General features: G+C 35.9%; 1 protein-coding gene across 2 annotated transcripts in view; it reads right to left on the minus strand.

Annotated features, from left to right (window-relative positions):
* sh3kbp1 (SH3 domain containing kinase binding protein 1) overlaps positions 1–14,148 on the minus strand; it is a 53,640-nt gene that overhangs the window by 3,239 nt on the left and 36,253 nt on the right. Inside the window, exons 8-18 of one of the 2 annotated variants that reach the window (XM_014473907.2) lie at positions 10,130–10,199; positions 9,298–9,392; positions 8,368–8,463; positions 8,235–8,286; positions 8,091–8,162; positions 4,123–4,258; positions 3,965–4,035; positions 2,350–2,456; positions 1,505–1,615; positions 281–495; positions 132–195 (exon numbers count right to left, since the gene is read on the minus strand). In XM_014473907.2, the coding sequence (XP_014329393.1) occupies positions 132–195; positions 281–495; positions 1,505–1,615; positions 2,350–2,456; positions 3,965–4,035; positions 4,123–4,258; positions 8,091–8,162; positions 8,235–8,286; positions 8,368–8,463; positions 9,298–9,392; positions 10,130–10,199 (1,089 nt within the window). The remainder of the gene's footprint in view (positions 1–131; positions 196–280; positions 496–1,504; positions 1,616–2,349; positions 2,457–3,964; positions 4,036–4,122; positions 4,259–8,090; positions 8,163–8,234; positions 8,287–8,367; positions 8,464–9,297; positions 9,393–10,129; positions 10,200–14,148) is intronic. The other variant, XM_023326107.1, reaches the window with a different exon arrangement.

Below are 14,148 nucleotides of genomic sequence, written 5' to 3' on the forward strand. Positions count from 1 at the left end.
CTGTGCTTAATTAATTCTCTTCATAATTATGCTCAACTTTGTGTTGATACTTTGAAATGTGAAAAAGTTCAAAAGGTATGAACTCTGAATACATATTAGGTCAAGTTAAAAATTCTGATTCACTGTCTCACCTGTAAACTAACACGTATCTTCTTCTCCTCATCCAAAGCGTTGGCTAGCTGCTTCATTTCCTGCCTGAAACGCATCACAGTAACAGTTTGATTTGCTTCACTTCCATGACAGAAAAACAGACAAACAGAGGCCCAACAGGCAGCCTCACCTGTGCTGGTGCTTCAGCATCTCTATGGAGGCTCTCAAGTCTCTCAGTTGGTTCCTGAGTTCCTCCAGTGTCGGCGGCGTCGGCGTGAGCGGCGACTGCCGGAGCTCCGGGGACGGGGTCAGACCCGAGGAGGAGGACGGGGACATGGAGCGGTGGCAGGAGTTAGGCGGGGGCAGGATGGAGGGTTTGGGCAGCGGGGCTTTAACGTCATGTACCTGTGAAAAAAAAAGAAAAAAGATTATTTAAATATTTTAGCATCCCTTGATAGAAGAGAACTACGGTGGCCCTGAAGTAGAAACCACTTCAACAAATCACTAAACACAAATTCAAAAACACAAAAACCTTAACTAAGCACTAAGCATTAATTAAGCAAAACTACTAATTAAGAAAATACATGAACAAAGCAAAACTAGAAATTAAGAAAACATAATGGTGTTAACTAACTAAAAAACACATAATTAACATTAAACTAAGAAAACACAACAACATAACTAAGCAAAGCTGCAAATTTAGAAAATAACACAGCATTAATAAAGCACTACTAAAAATAAAGAAAACACAACATTAACTAAGCACACTGCAAAAACACAAAGTCTTACCAAGTGATTCTGGTCTAGTTTCTAGTGTAAATATCTCAGTGTACTTGAAATTACTCAAAACTAACTTCAAAGTAACTTTTCGGAAAAATATATGAGTTTATTTTAGATCAATAATTTCTTAACATTGATGAAAAATAACTAGTTTTATTAGCAGATTATAACAAGGGAAAAATGTCTTGTTACAGGTGAAATAATCTGCCAGTGGAACTAGTTATTTTTCATTAATATTAAGTAATTAATATGAATGAAAACAAGCTCCTATATCTTGCTGAGAAGTTACTTGGAAGTTAATTTATTTCTTATTTCAGGTATAGTAAGACATCTACACTAGAAACCAGACCAGAACTTACTTGGTAAGATTTTGTGTTTTTTCAGTGCACAACTACAAATTGAGGAAACACAACATTAGTTGTGTTATAATGTAGCACAACAAACATTTTTTTTAATATGCTTTTCAATTTGTAGTTGTGTTTAGTAATTTGTTGGTATTTGCACTTCAGGGCGTCTCTAGAGACTATTACTGGAGGAAAATATAAACTTTTGAAAGGAAAATTTATGGTTTGGCGCCATCTGCTGGTCAAGTGAAGAACAAAAATAAAACCAAGAGGAGGCGCAGTGGTCTTACTGGGATGACTGGGATTCCTTTTTTGACAGGGATGGACTCCTGGTCGTCTTTCCTTCTGTCCTTCCTGTCCTCCACTGTGGGAGACTCCAGCTCTATGCTGGACAGAGACGACTGCCAAAGAAAATAACAGCAGCTGAAAATCTACAGAAACAATCAATAATCCAACAAAAACACATAATCTTACCAAACCTTTTAATCCAGTCTATTTAGAATATCATGACACCTGAAATAAGACAAAATTAACTTACAGGTAACTTTTCAGCAGCCTAGAGGAGCTTATTTAAAATCAATTATTCTTTAACAATCAAAGTACTAGTTTCACTGAGATTATTTCACTTATAAAAACATTTTACCATATTACAGGTATTATGACTTTAATCACATATTATTTAGACTTTATTCTCTTATTTCAACTTTATTCTAATATTACTTTGATATACCAGTTTATACTTGTAATAATATGACTTTATTCTCATATTATTATGATTTCATTCTGATATTATTTTGACTTTATCCTCATAATATTTTGAATTTATTGTCAAACCAGTCTACTTTTGTAATATCATGACTTTATCCTTGAAGTGTAATTTATTTTATCAATTTATTTTTCTTTTTTCTGTTGCATAGTGCTACTCATGAGTCAAATTCTTTGTTTCTCTGTCACCTCTGGTCTAAACTGGAGCTGAATTCTGATTTATTGCCGATAAATGTAGTGACAGAGGTAACTGGAAATAGCTGTTGTGTGTTTTAGTTTCGGAGACGCGCTTCATGCCTGTGCAGGTTGTCTAACAGAAACCTCAGGCTGCGGTTTTATGACTGGGGCAGGAGGTTTCCTCCACACTCACAGGTGTGATGATCTGGGAACGAGGCCGGCGGTCTGTGACTCTCGGCCGCGACGCCGTCGGGTGGCTCAGCTTCTCTGTCGAGGAGACGACCGCGTCCAGGTCAAGATCTGAACACAGAAACACACATTCGGGGTCAGGGGTCAACTTAGTTCATTAGCTAGTTAGTTATCAATTTATTTCAAGTCATATAATGGAAGAAAATGATGCATACTGTAGCCCTTAGTAGGTAAAACAGGAGTAAAAAACAAAAAACATACGTATATAGGCAAATGTATGCAGTGATATACACATACAGTAAGAGAAAGATATTGTCTTAGTCAACAAATTCATGTTTTGTATAATAAAATTGTGTTTAGACATAAACAAGAATTGACTTTATTTACTCCAACTCACTTCTCATATCTATAAATTGTGTGGTAATCACTAAGTTGAGATTTAGCTAATTGAGTTTTTCATGATGCGTTTTCTTGTTAAAACTGCAGTATGTAAATTTTATTTTATTTTTTAAATATCTATTTTACACATTTGTTAAAAAAGCCATCAAATTGTGACAGTTTGTGAAAAGATTTCCTCCATCGCTCTCCTGAGCTGCTACTGACGTCTGAAGAAATTAACAAATCAGAGCCAGGAGGAGGATCTTAGCGCTGTTAATCACCCTCATGTACACGCTGCTAAATGTGCTAATGGCCGAGAAATGACTTACACTTACAGGAAAACCGTTTATACACCATCATCGGTGGCCATGCTAACTAGCATTAGCATTCAGGACAGGCTATGTTTGCTGCAGCGTAGCAGAGAATGAGGGGGGATGAGGAAAGTGATTGACTCTCCTGGCAGTGGAACTAGTATTTTGGTTCTGATTGGTTGTTTCTAATTTACACTGGGAGAAGGCAAAGAAGCTTGATTTTTTTTTTTTACAGATTATCTATCTCATAGTTTACTGTCACAACATGGTGACAGTTTTAACAAATATGTAAAAAAAATATTTGTAAAGTTACAAACTGAAGCTTTAATGCCACTTATGTCACTCATAACATCATCAAATTAATATTTTAAATTCTTATTTGATGTATATATTACACGGCTTCCCAAAGTGCATTATAAGCCTGGCGGGCCACCAGGCTTTACTTGTGCTCCCATCAGGCTTAGCATAGTTTGTTTATTTTAGTTTTTTTAAATTATTACCTTTTAATTTATAGTTATACTTTACAGTTGGTGTTTAGGTATTAATCTTCCAGTCTTCCAATAATGCATAACTATCAAGTGATATTTTTCAAATTTACTGTCAAAAACACGACGGTCCGCTGGATGAATGACCCAACCACGGGCTTAGCAAGTTTTCTGGGGAAACCCTGAATTATTTCTAATTTATGCATCATATGTGTTTGTATATTTTTTAATTATTAATAAAATTATATTTGGTAATTCTATTAAGATATTGTTGCAAAAGCTAATCATAATTAATTTGAGTTGTGTATATTTTTGCATTATTGTGCAAACTCTTGGTCAAATGTCCCGTTTTCTGCACTAAAAGACAAAATTTTGGTAAAATTCAGTTCAGGCAGAGGTGAGAGAGACGGAGTGAGTCGTCCATGGTCCAGCCAGTCAGACTCACCGGTGGCCTGTGACCTGTCAGGGGCAGAATCTGGTGTTGAAGCCCCGCCCTCAGACTTGGGGCTTTCACACCTGAGCAGGTAAACCAAACGACAGCATTAGGCTCAAGAAGGTCAGGGGTCATTTCTGGTTCTGTTGGTTCTGTGTGTGTGTACTGACGCTAATGTAGGCGGCCTCTCTGGACGCCGTGGGGGATGGGAGGAAGAGGAAGAGCTTGACTTTGGGGGGAGGGGTTTCTTGGGAAGGTGAGCTGGGAGGGAGGGCTTAACAATTTCTCCAACCTTCATCTCTTCACCTAAACACACGAGAAATTATACAGGCTAAAGATAAGCAATCGCCATCAACTGAAGAGAATGTAAATACTGGAACTTGACCTTTCAAAGTTGACCTTTGAAGGTGAATTAAAAAAAAGTGAAAAGGTAAAAAAGATGCCAGAAGCTGCAGGAGTAAAACAGCAACAGAAAACAGCTCACTGCAAAAACACAAAAAGTATTTTCAGTCAAATTTCTACTGCAAACATGTTGATACACTTGAAATAGGACAAAATTAACTGATAAGTAATTTTTCAGCCAGATATAGGAGCTTGTTTTAAGTAATTCCTTAATATTCGTGGCAGATTATTTCACTTAAAACATGGGAGAAATGTCATGTTATAAGTGAAATAATCTGAGAATGGAACAAGAACTCTTTCATCAATTTTAACTAATTATTGACTTAAAACAAGCTTTTAAATCTTGCTGAAACGTTATTTGTAAGTTAGTTTTGTCATATCAAGAGTAGAAAAATATTTGCAGTAGAAACAAGAACACAAACTAGCAGTTTGTGTTCTTGCAGTGAGGATTAAGAAAAGGGAACAAGGTGGGAGCAGCAGATGTTCTGAGATGTTATCAGTCCAAACACAAACCAAGATATCCGTTCTAATACAGCTTAGTTAGCCGATCCCAGACGTGGATCTTTAATCAGATTTCTCATACAAGTTTTTGCAGATTGCGCCAACTCAAATTAAATACTTTTAAAGACATTTTAAGACCATGTTGAATGAAATCTAATGTGTATCACAGCAGAAATGTACAAAATAAACAGATAAAATCCCTGTAGTGTCTCACTTTTTTCACATAAAAAATTTAGCATCATTATAAACCAGGAAAGACACAGAAAAGCTACCTACCCAGCTAGTTATTATGTTTTTGTTTTAGCTAGCTAGCTTTCTTTTTCTCTTTAGCAAACTTGCTTTTTTTAGCTAGCTGGGTAGCTTCCGTTTCCACTGCAGTAACCAGATTCAACTGTTCCTGCTAACATAGCTGCTAATATACTTTTGGTAGCTAGCAAGAATACATTAGCAGCTAGTTAGCAGTAGCCTTAACCGCCTTGAGTTACAGAAAAAAATGAAGAAACATTTGCCAGACAGAAAAGTTCCAGAAGAAAAAAAGACTAGGTAGAATATATGAGATTAAATAGGCCTGCCACCACAAACTCTAAGACCTACTGAAGGCCAACTTACCATTTTTAATTGAATTTAAGATATTTTAAGATCTTAATTTTAGATTCAAGAATTTAAGACTTTTTAAGGATGAGCAGACATTTTGAATTCATGGTTATAGAAAAGTAGGACCCTCCAGAGTTTCACATTTATAAAACCCAGTAGAATGAGGAAGAAAGGGTAATAATTTCCAGCATACATGAGATTATTTTATGGACTAAATTCCATTAGGATTTCCAAAATGCTAATTTCTATCCTCTATCCTATTTAAATACAGAAATTGCTAATCTGATTACCTTCTCGTTGCTGTGCTCCATGACCATCCAATCATCAAAAAGAAAAACTGACTTAATTTTCACACCTAACCCTAACCCTACTTTAGTAAATGTAACCACAGTGCTTCAAATACATTTTCCCCTGTTATGATTCTCTTTTACAGTAATTCAACCACAGTACTTCCCACTGGTGCTACATCTGACACAATCTGTGGAATGTCTTATGCTTAATTTACCTGTAGGATGTTTCTGCATCAGTTTCAGCTGTGGAGGAGGAAATACCGCAAGTTTCTGATGCATGAGGCGATGCATTTGGAAGGGATTTCTGTGCAGAACGAGGTGTACTCGGCGCTAAGAGTGAACATCTTGTTCAATAATCTAGCCTGGCACATTACTTCATCAGGCTAGTTCAGTAAGTGCTGTCAGAAGGAGTAGGAACAAATGAAATCCAATAACATCTGGATTCTTAGCCTGTTCTTTTTTAAGTGGTAAAATTTGATTATATCCACCATAAACAGCTGCTTTTATTTTATTTCCTCTCCTCCTTCCTGCCTGCTTACTAAAAACACTGCAGTTCTAACTTTGAAAACCTGAAAGCTTTATTTATCGCTGCAGATGCAGCCTGAAAAAAACCCACAACTTTCTCTAGTATCCTAGCAACCAGAGCTGCTGAACTTTGGCGCAATATGGAGATGTGTGCGCTTTTCCTCAGCTTGGAGCCTTAGTGATATACAATGATTACTATGTGAAAGTTGTGTCAGAAATAACCAAGAGTTCACTTCCATGATTTTGATTCTGCAAGACATAACATTCTTAAAAACATTTAATTCAGTTTTTGTCTTTATAAAGATATATTTTTATCATTTCTACCAGTGAGAAAGTGACTCCGAGTTGCACTGCGAAGGGAAAGCTGCTGTATTCTTGGTGTGTTTAACATCAGACTTTCTTGTTTCATTTTTAGAAGATTTATTAAAACACAATGTTAATAGTTCCCTGACAATCTTTAACGGTTTATCTTTGGACTTTGACTGCTTCCTCTTTCTGTTCAGTGCTTCTATTTGAGCACGATAGCGTAAAGTGAAGTGTTGTTTTTTTTTTTTTTTAAATAACCATACAACTGTTTTTAATCTATATTTCTATATTTATTAACTTATGGTTTTGCTTTATTTATTTTTTAATTTGTCTTGAAGATGAAAATCAAATAAAAGTGACTGCTTTGTTTTCTTTTCAAGGTCTTTTCCAAGTTTTTGTTAAATTTAACAGTTTAAAGACCTTTAAAGACCTTCAAGGCTGTTGTAAGTTATTCATAAACATTAGCTTTAATTGCTGTAATAACTTTACTTAAATAATAGCTTATGCAAGTTAAATATAAATTTGTCAGCTTAATCTGAGGTTTCCAGCTTCAAAGTGTGACACAATAACCTAACAGTCTAACTGTTAATGTTGAAACCTCCGTTTTTAAGGAAGTGTTTGTTAAATGTACACTTTGCTATGAAGAAGCAAGTAACAAATAATCTAACAAGAATATTTGAATTTTATTTGCCTAATCATACAGTTAACCAGTTTAAAAAGTAGTTTTGTTTCGCAGTTTGGCAAGAAAAGCTGAAGTTAATGATTACTTAATTTGTGGGATTTGTAGTTTTGCCAAATTACAAATCATAAAAGCAAACAAATTATTATTTCAGATTATTTCATTTACAGCAACATAAACTCTTAACAAGTATTTTTGTTTAATTTATAGAGAAAATATCTTAATAAACTTGAAATAAGACAAAAATAATCCATAAGTAACTTTTCTGCAAGCTATAAGAACTTATTTTAAGTTATAATTCCTTAATATTGAGTGAAAACATACTAGTTTCACTACTAGATTATTTAATCAATTATAACTTAAAACAAGCTCTTATATCTTGCAGAAAAGTTACTTGTGAGTTATTTTTGTTTCGTTTCAACTTTACTAAGATTTTTGCCAAAACTATTCGGTAAAATTTCTGTCTTTTGCAGTGTGAATGTAATTTAAGAAATTGTTGGTGCATTTAAGAATTTTGCAGAATTATTCTTCGTGGCAGCAACATTGTGGTGAAAAGTGGAAGCATCTGTCTTGCACCAGCAGTAATGACGGTACCAGAGTTCGACAAGCATCAAACCACAGAGCCTGCAGCTTCCTGTTGAGCGCAGACAGATGCTGATTAGTTTTCTCAATCAGAGCTCTGTCACTCTGCACCAGGATGGAGGAAACAAGCTGGAAGGGAAGTTTTATCGGGTAAATTTGTCTCAGCTTGATTTGAAAGAGGTCAGTAGGAAGTTTGAGAGAGCAGTAGGAAGCTGCAGTGAAAGCGGGCCGGCGTGGGTCAAAGCGGACCAGGTTTTACCTCGGTCCGGGTCTCTTTGAGGCAGATGCTCAGGCCGCTCAGGAGGAACCTTCTTCGCTTCTGATTTTTTCTCTACAGGTTAAAGTTTACAGTTTTGACTTCAACCAAACTATAGACAGATAAAAGCAAAACTGAGATATTAACCTGTGGCGTGTTTGGCTGATGGAGCGCTGGGCGGCGGCGGTTTCTTTGGTCTCTGCAGACACAGATTTAAAGTGGGTAAGTTTAGAGATAAGCATTTTTGCTGCTTTGTTTTTGAAATAAATGTCAGAATCACCTCTTTCTCAACTTCAAGCAGTTTGACGAAGTTATCTGGGAAAACACCTTGCCTTCCACCGATCTCTCCCATCCACCAACCTGCATCGGCACATTCCTGTAAAAGAAAATATTATTATTATTATTATTGACAACCCGGAGGGGCATTTATCGTATCGTTTACCGTGAAACTTCTTGCCATGATAAGAATTCAGATTTATCATTGTCAAGATGAATTCCAATTAACAATGTTTGAAAAATCCCAAAACTATCCTTATCGTTTTCTCCAATGTTTGTTCAATGAAAGCATTAATAAATACCAATACATTTGAAAATATGATTGAATACAGTTACTGTGTGCAGTACAATGATGCAAATCACACTTTTCAATGACACTGCACTGAAAAAACACAAAATTTTACCAAGTATTTTTGGTGTAACTTCTAGTGCAAATATCTTAGTACACTTGAAATAAGATAAAAGTAACTTACAAGTAACTTTTCAGCAAGACATAGGCTATTTTAAGTCAGTATTTTTTTTATATTGATACAAAAAAGGACTTGTTCAACTGGCAAATTGTTTCACTTATTATATGGGAAAACTGTTTTGTTATAAGTGAAATAAGCTGCCAGTGGAACTAGTATTTGTTCATCAATATTAAGGAATTGTTGACTTAAAACAAGCTCCTATATTGCTGAAAAGTTACATAGAAGTTACTTTTGTTTTATTTAAGTGTACTTTGATATTTGCAACGGAAACTACACCAAAAATACCTTGTAATATTTTCTGTTTTTGCAGTGTAGTGTCTTAAAGAAGCATATTACAATTGGGAATGTTTTTCAAGAGCAGTATTTGTGTTTGTGGGGCCATAATTGTTGTGGCACTTATATTGTAACAAAAGTCCATATCGCCCAATCCTACCTCCAACTGTGAACACAAAAGCTGCCCTCACCTTTGTGATAATATTGATGATGTCCCCGTCTTTCAGCGTCAGCTCGTCTTCATTTTGTGCTTCATATGGGAAAAGGACCTTACATTGCTCCCGCACTGGCAGCCAATGAAAACAAGCATAAATAAATCAATAGTTAGTAAATAATAAATCCTCTGGAATCATGTTAGAAAGTTGCACATCCTGAAAGATTCACTCGTCTTTTCCAGCGCCCTTTGTACTGTGGTAACACCAGAAGAGCAAATGTGCTGGAACTACACCTGGGTTGCTAGGCGATGGGCAGAGTTCCGTTGGGGTTGCTAGGTAACAGTCAGTGCCTGCTGGTTTGCAACATTGCATTCCGGATTATTCCTTACACCAAAAAACATTTACTTACTGCCAAAAAACTGATTGTTGGCTCTTGTGCTTGTGCTGTTTTAGAAGCAGCTGAGACTCAAATGGAAATACAAAATGTTCAAAATATAAATTTTGCGCACTACTTCCCCTTTAATAGTTCACTCAAATAATTTCCATGAGACATTTCTATAGCTAGATTTGATGTGACTGTATTCAGCTCCCTGGTTTCGGAAAATATTAATACTCTGTTCCTGTTTTTCTTTTCTTATACAATGCTTTGCTATCCACATTAAAAATCTAGAATGCCGGTCCTTTCCACAAGCAAAACACCAACGTTAGAAATGATGACGATAAGACACAATAGTCTATTAGAATGAAAGGAAACCTGCACTACAAATAAAGGAAGCGATAAGGAACTGTATTAAAAGTTAAAAGGATTTGATATGAGCCAAGTTTGAGAAATTTAGGAGAATAATTTCTTGTAACAGGAAGTTCTCACCTTTAGCTTTGCCGTCAGGTTCGGTCTTCATGGTTTCAGCTGCTACACTCACTCCTTTCCCTTCGTTGACCTGAGGAACAGAAAGAGTTCTGTGTTATGTCTGTTAGTTTCCAACAAACACAAACACAACAGGCTGAAGTGGTTTGAGACTTCCTGTGCTTGTTGCAGTACCCAGTCTGCAGAATGTGTTGTTAGTGTTGTGTTGCGCAAACAAGGCATCAGTGATTCGGCAAAAATAGACACATAGTCCATTTCTCCTCACCAGCAAAAGTAATTCTAAATCTGTACCTGAGTAAATAAATACATCATGAAATCATTAATTAAATGTACCAGTAGGGCTGCATTCTAACAATTATTGTGGTTGTTGATTATTCTATCAATTATTCTGATGATTAATCAGATAAGAAATTGGCACATTCTGCACATTTTTCATTTGTACCTTTATAAATAAAATAAATAATTCAACTCCTTTGTTAAATGCAACATTTTATTATATAAAATTCAAGAACATAGCATTCTTTTAGTGAACGCTTGATCATTTGTAATGAAGGATGCATCTACAGCAGAAAGAAATAATGCTAACATCAACATGTGAAAAGCATACAGTGTATGGCCAGCCTGTTGATTTGGATTACCTGATCCATAAATGGATAGAAAATTTTGTATAACTGAAGCATAACCCAATCAACAGAATATCAGTTAAATTAATCTAAATATAGAACTTTAGACTATGAGTAAAAACATTAAGGTTCATATTAGCATACAACATTTTGCAAAGTAGCACGAATTTATTTGGCTAACAAAAAGACAGTATAGTACTTATTTTCTAAGTAGCTAATTAAAAATAAATCAATTTAAAGGGATTTGCATAAAAATGACATTTCAGATTCACTAAATATTCAATAATGCCAGCGCTAATGTTAGCAGGCTAATTAATTAGCTCGAGTGTAGCTACAGGTTCTTTGAAAGACAGCAATGAAATAAGTGTAATGAGCACAAAATTATTAAATGTCAAATACAACAAATGTTTAGCAAAATCTACTTTAAGATAATTACCGTACTTTTTAAAATAACTTCATCTCAAAATATTGATACTTTTATGACTACAAAAGTATCAATATTTTATACTTGTATAAAATATATTTATACTTTTTTGCTTAATGAAAACGAAGGGTTTCGTCTTTCATTTACGAAACCCTTAGTTTGAGAGTTGAGTTCATATAGAAAGGAATTTCAGATTTTGCAAGTGATTAAGAACAACAATGCTGTCGTTAGCATGCTAAATTTAAAATTTCAAAGCTAGCAAACGGTTATCAGCAACAATGCTTATGCTAACGTTAGCTATTTAACCTCAGTTAAGACTGGAATTATTTGTACAGAAAAGGACTGAAGTAGATGTTCAACAATCAAACATCAATGTATTAAGGCAGTATATGTCAATGCTAAAAACAAAATGCTATTTTTCCAAGACAACTAAAGCTAATTAATTAGCATGCTAATGACAGATTTATTTCTATAGAATGTTTAAAAACAACAAAAGTTGACCAATGTGCTTCACAATTTACACAAATTTAACAACATTGCGCACAGAAGCACATATGTAGTGCAATATTTCACACTTAGCAAATTAAAAACAACAAAGTTGAAGTTAGCATTGACATGATGGTGAACAAATGAATGGCCATAGAGAAAAAAACGGGTATTTTTCTTCCCCGCGTTGCAGAAAAACCCATCAGATACATTTCAGTTCTGTAGATCTCCCTTCTTTCATCAAGTTCTTGGGATTTTTACAGATCAACTAATTTATTAATCAACTCATATAATGTGCATCAAACTAATATCTGATGTTTCTAATAAAGCAGAAGTTTCCAGATCCAGATGTTTGTTTTTGCTCAATCTTCCAACCAGATCCTCCACACTTCATTAAAAGATATAAATATTAAAACGTACCTAAATATATTTTGTTTCTCCCATGAACACCCTTGCATCCTATGAATAGATTCAACGCAGAAACCAAGCGGTTGACTTGCTGACGAAGAGCGTTAAAGCCGCCGTTGTTCCCCAGCTGGAGTGGATCCCTCGGTGGTGTTTGTGGAACCAGGGTGGCTCTTCCCCAGGAAAACACACACATTCACAGCACGCAGTCTGTCTGAACACACACACGCCTCTGTTCTGCCCGACCTCTCCCTTCAACACTCCCTCCCTCTCTCCCTCCTCTTCCTCATTCCCACCCTAATGAGACGCATGTGGAGGTGCGAGCTGTGAGGCGTCACTGCAGCAGAGAGGAGTCAACATCCAGCTGTCGCATACTGATAGCAGCCAAAACGCCGGCACAGGATCGATGGGGGAGACTTTTCAAGGCCAGGTGGGATGAGTGGGATGGCCCAGTTAAACATTAATTTTGTCACCAGTAAAATCTTTACACTTCTCACTGGTTCATAGGATTTTATTCTGAAAATGTTTTAAGTCTTATTAGCAAACATCTGTAGATGTTTTAGTCAGTTATTTCCTCTAAACATAAAAAGGCAAATCGTAGATAAATTAAAGTTAAGATCGAGAATAGACGACAAAGTATATGGAAAAGAGGTGTCATAAATGATGATGTAAATAAAGCTTCAAAAATAAAAAGACTTTTGGAAACTGAAGTGTTTGAACAAAGTGATGGCAAAACTTAAAACAAAGGAGATAAACGGAGATCAGGATGGATGGAAACATGGAAAACATGGAGTGAATGGATGTTGGTTGGATGGATAAAAAATGGATGGATGAACCATAGAAAAGATGGATGAACAGCTGGATGGACGGACGGATGAACTCTCAGACTACTAGGAATAAAAAAGACGTGTGGAAATAAAATCCTTTCCTCTTCATTTCCATCTGATCCTTCATTTTCTGTCAAGTTACGTCAAGAAAGCTCAAAGTGCTTTACACCAAAAGAACAATACAGTTACCAATTAAGAAACAGCAATAAACATTACATTTTCTTACAATACCATCAAAATCATCAATACACATATTGATCAATGTTCCGGTTGTTGTGTAATAATTGGGTTTTTAGCCTTGATTAACAGGAACTCAGCGTTTCTTTTGTACATATTATTGTCCGCTGGTAAAAACAGGATTATTGACAGATTCTGGACCAGACATCTGACAGTTTGATGTTTGGATTGGGTCACCTTGGCAGCGTGACAGCAGGTTGCAGCCAATCGCTTCCTCTGCAGCGTAAACGATACGCTGCAGATTGTGTTCGTCCTTGGCAGTGGCAGCAGGTAGAGGATCTGACAGCAGAGGAGTTAAAGTAGGACACGACTCTCAGCAGGTGGAACGTCTTTTACTGCTGCAGCAGGAAAGACATCCTGCATTTTGCTTTCTTAAAGCAAGAAGTTTAGAGTAAAGTGTTTGTAACTTAGTTCCCACAAAGCAGAAGTGGCTTGAGGTACAGATTCTTGAAGGTGATGGTGCAATGAGAGGCTGGTGTTTAGAAATTTGTAAACCTTTACACATCAGGAAACAGCAGTTTTGAAGCTTGCAAGCTTAAACCTTCAGTAATTTTTTAGCCATGATGTCTTCTAGCCTGGAATGAAAGGTTCTAAGACTCAAAAAGATTCCTCAAAAATGCTTATTTAACGGAGTCAGAGAAGGAACTGATCAACCTTTCAGGTTAGATTGCATTAAAGGCGATCTATTATGCTAAACAAGTTAGCATAATAGATCGTATATAGGCAATACAAAACATTTTCATTACATTTTCTTGCACAAATTTAAGCTCAGGTCTGATTTTTCAAGTTGTTTCAGGGCCTCCTGTCACTTTAAATCCAAATAAGCTGCTGCTGGCCACAACCCCAACACAAACAACAGGGCAATATGACATTTCAGATTGTTTTCCTTTCCATTTGTAGCCGCGCTGCTGCTGTAGAACAATCACGTTAGCCAAACGAAATCTGGAGATGCAAGTGTTATTAATTTAGTTTATGCATCACAGCAAATGGAAAAACAAAACAGAAACATTGTTGAACAAC

The sequence above is a fragment of the Xiphophorus maculatus genome, chromosome 21 (assembly GCF_002775205.1).
Source record: "Xiphophorus maculatus strain JP 163 A chromosome 21, X_maculatus-5.0-male, whole genome shotgun sequence".
In the NCBI taxonomy this organism is placed as follows: Eukaryota; Metazoa; Chordata; class Actinopteri; order Cyprinodontiformes; family Poeciliidae; genus Xiphophorus; species Xiphophorus maculatus.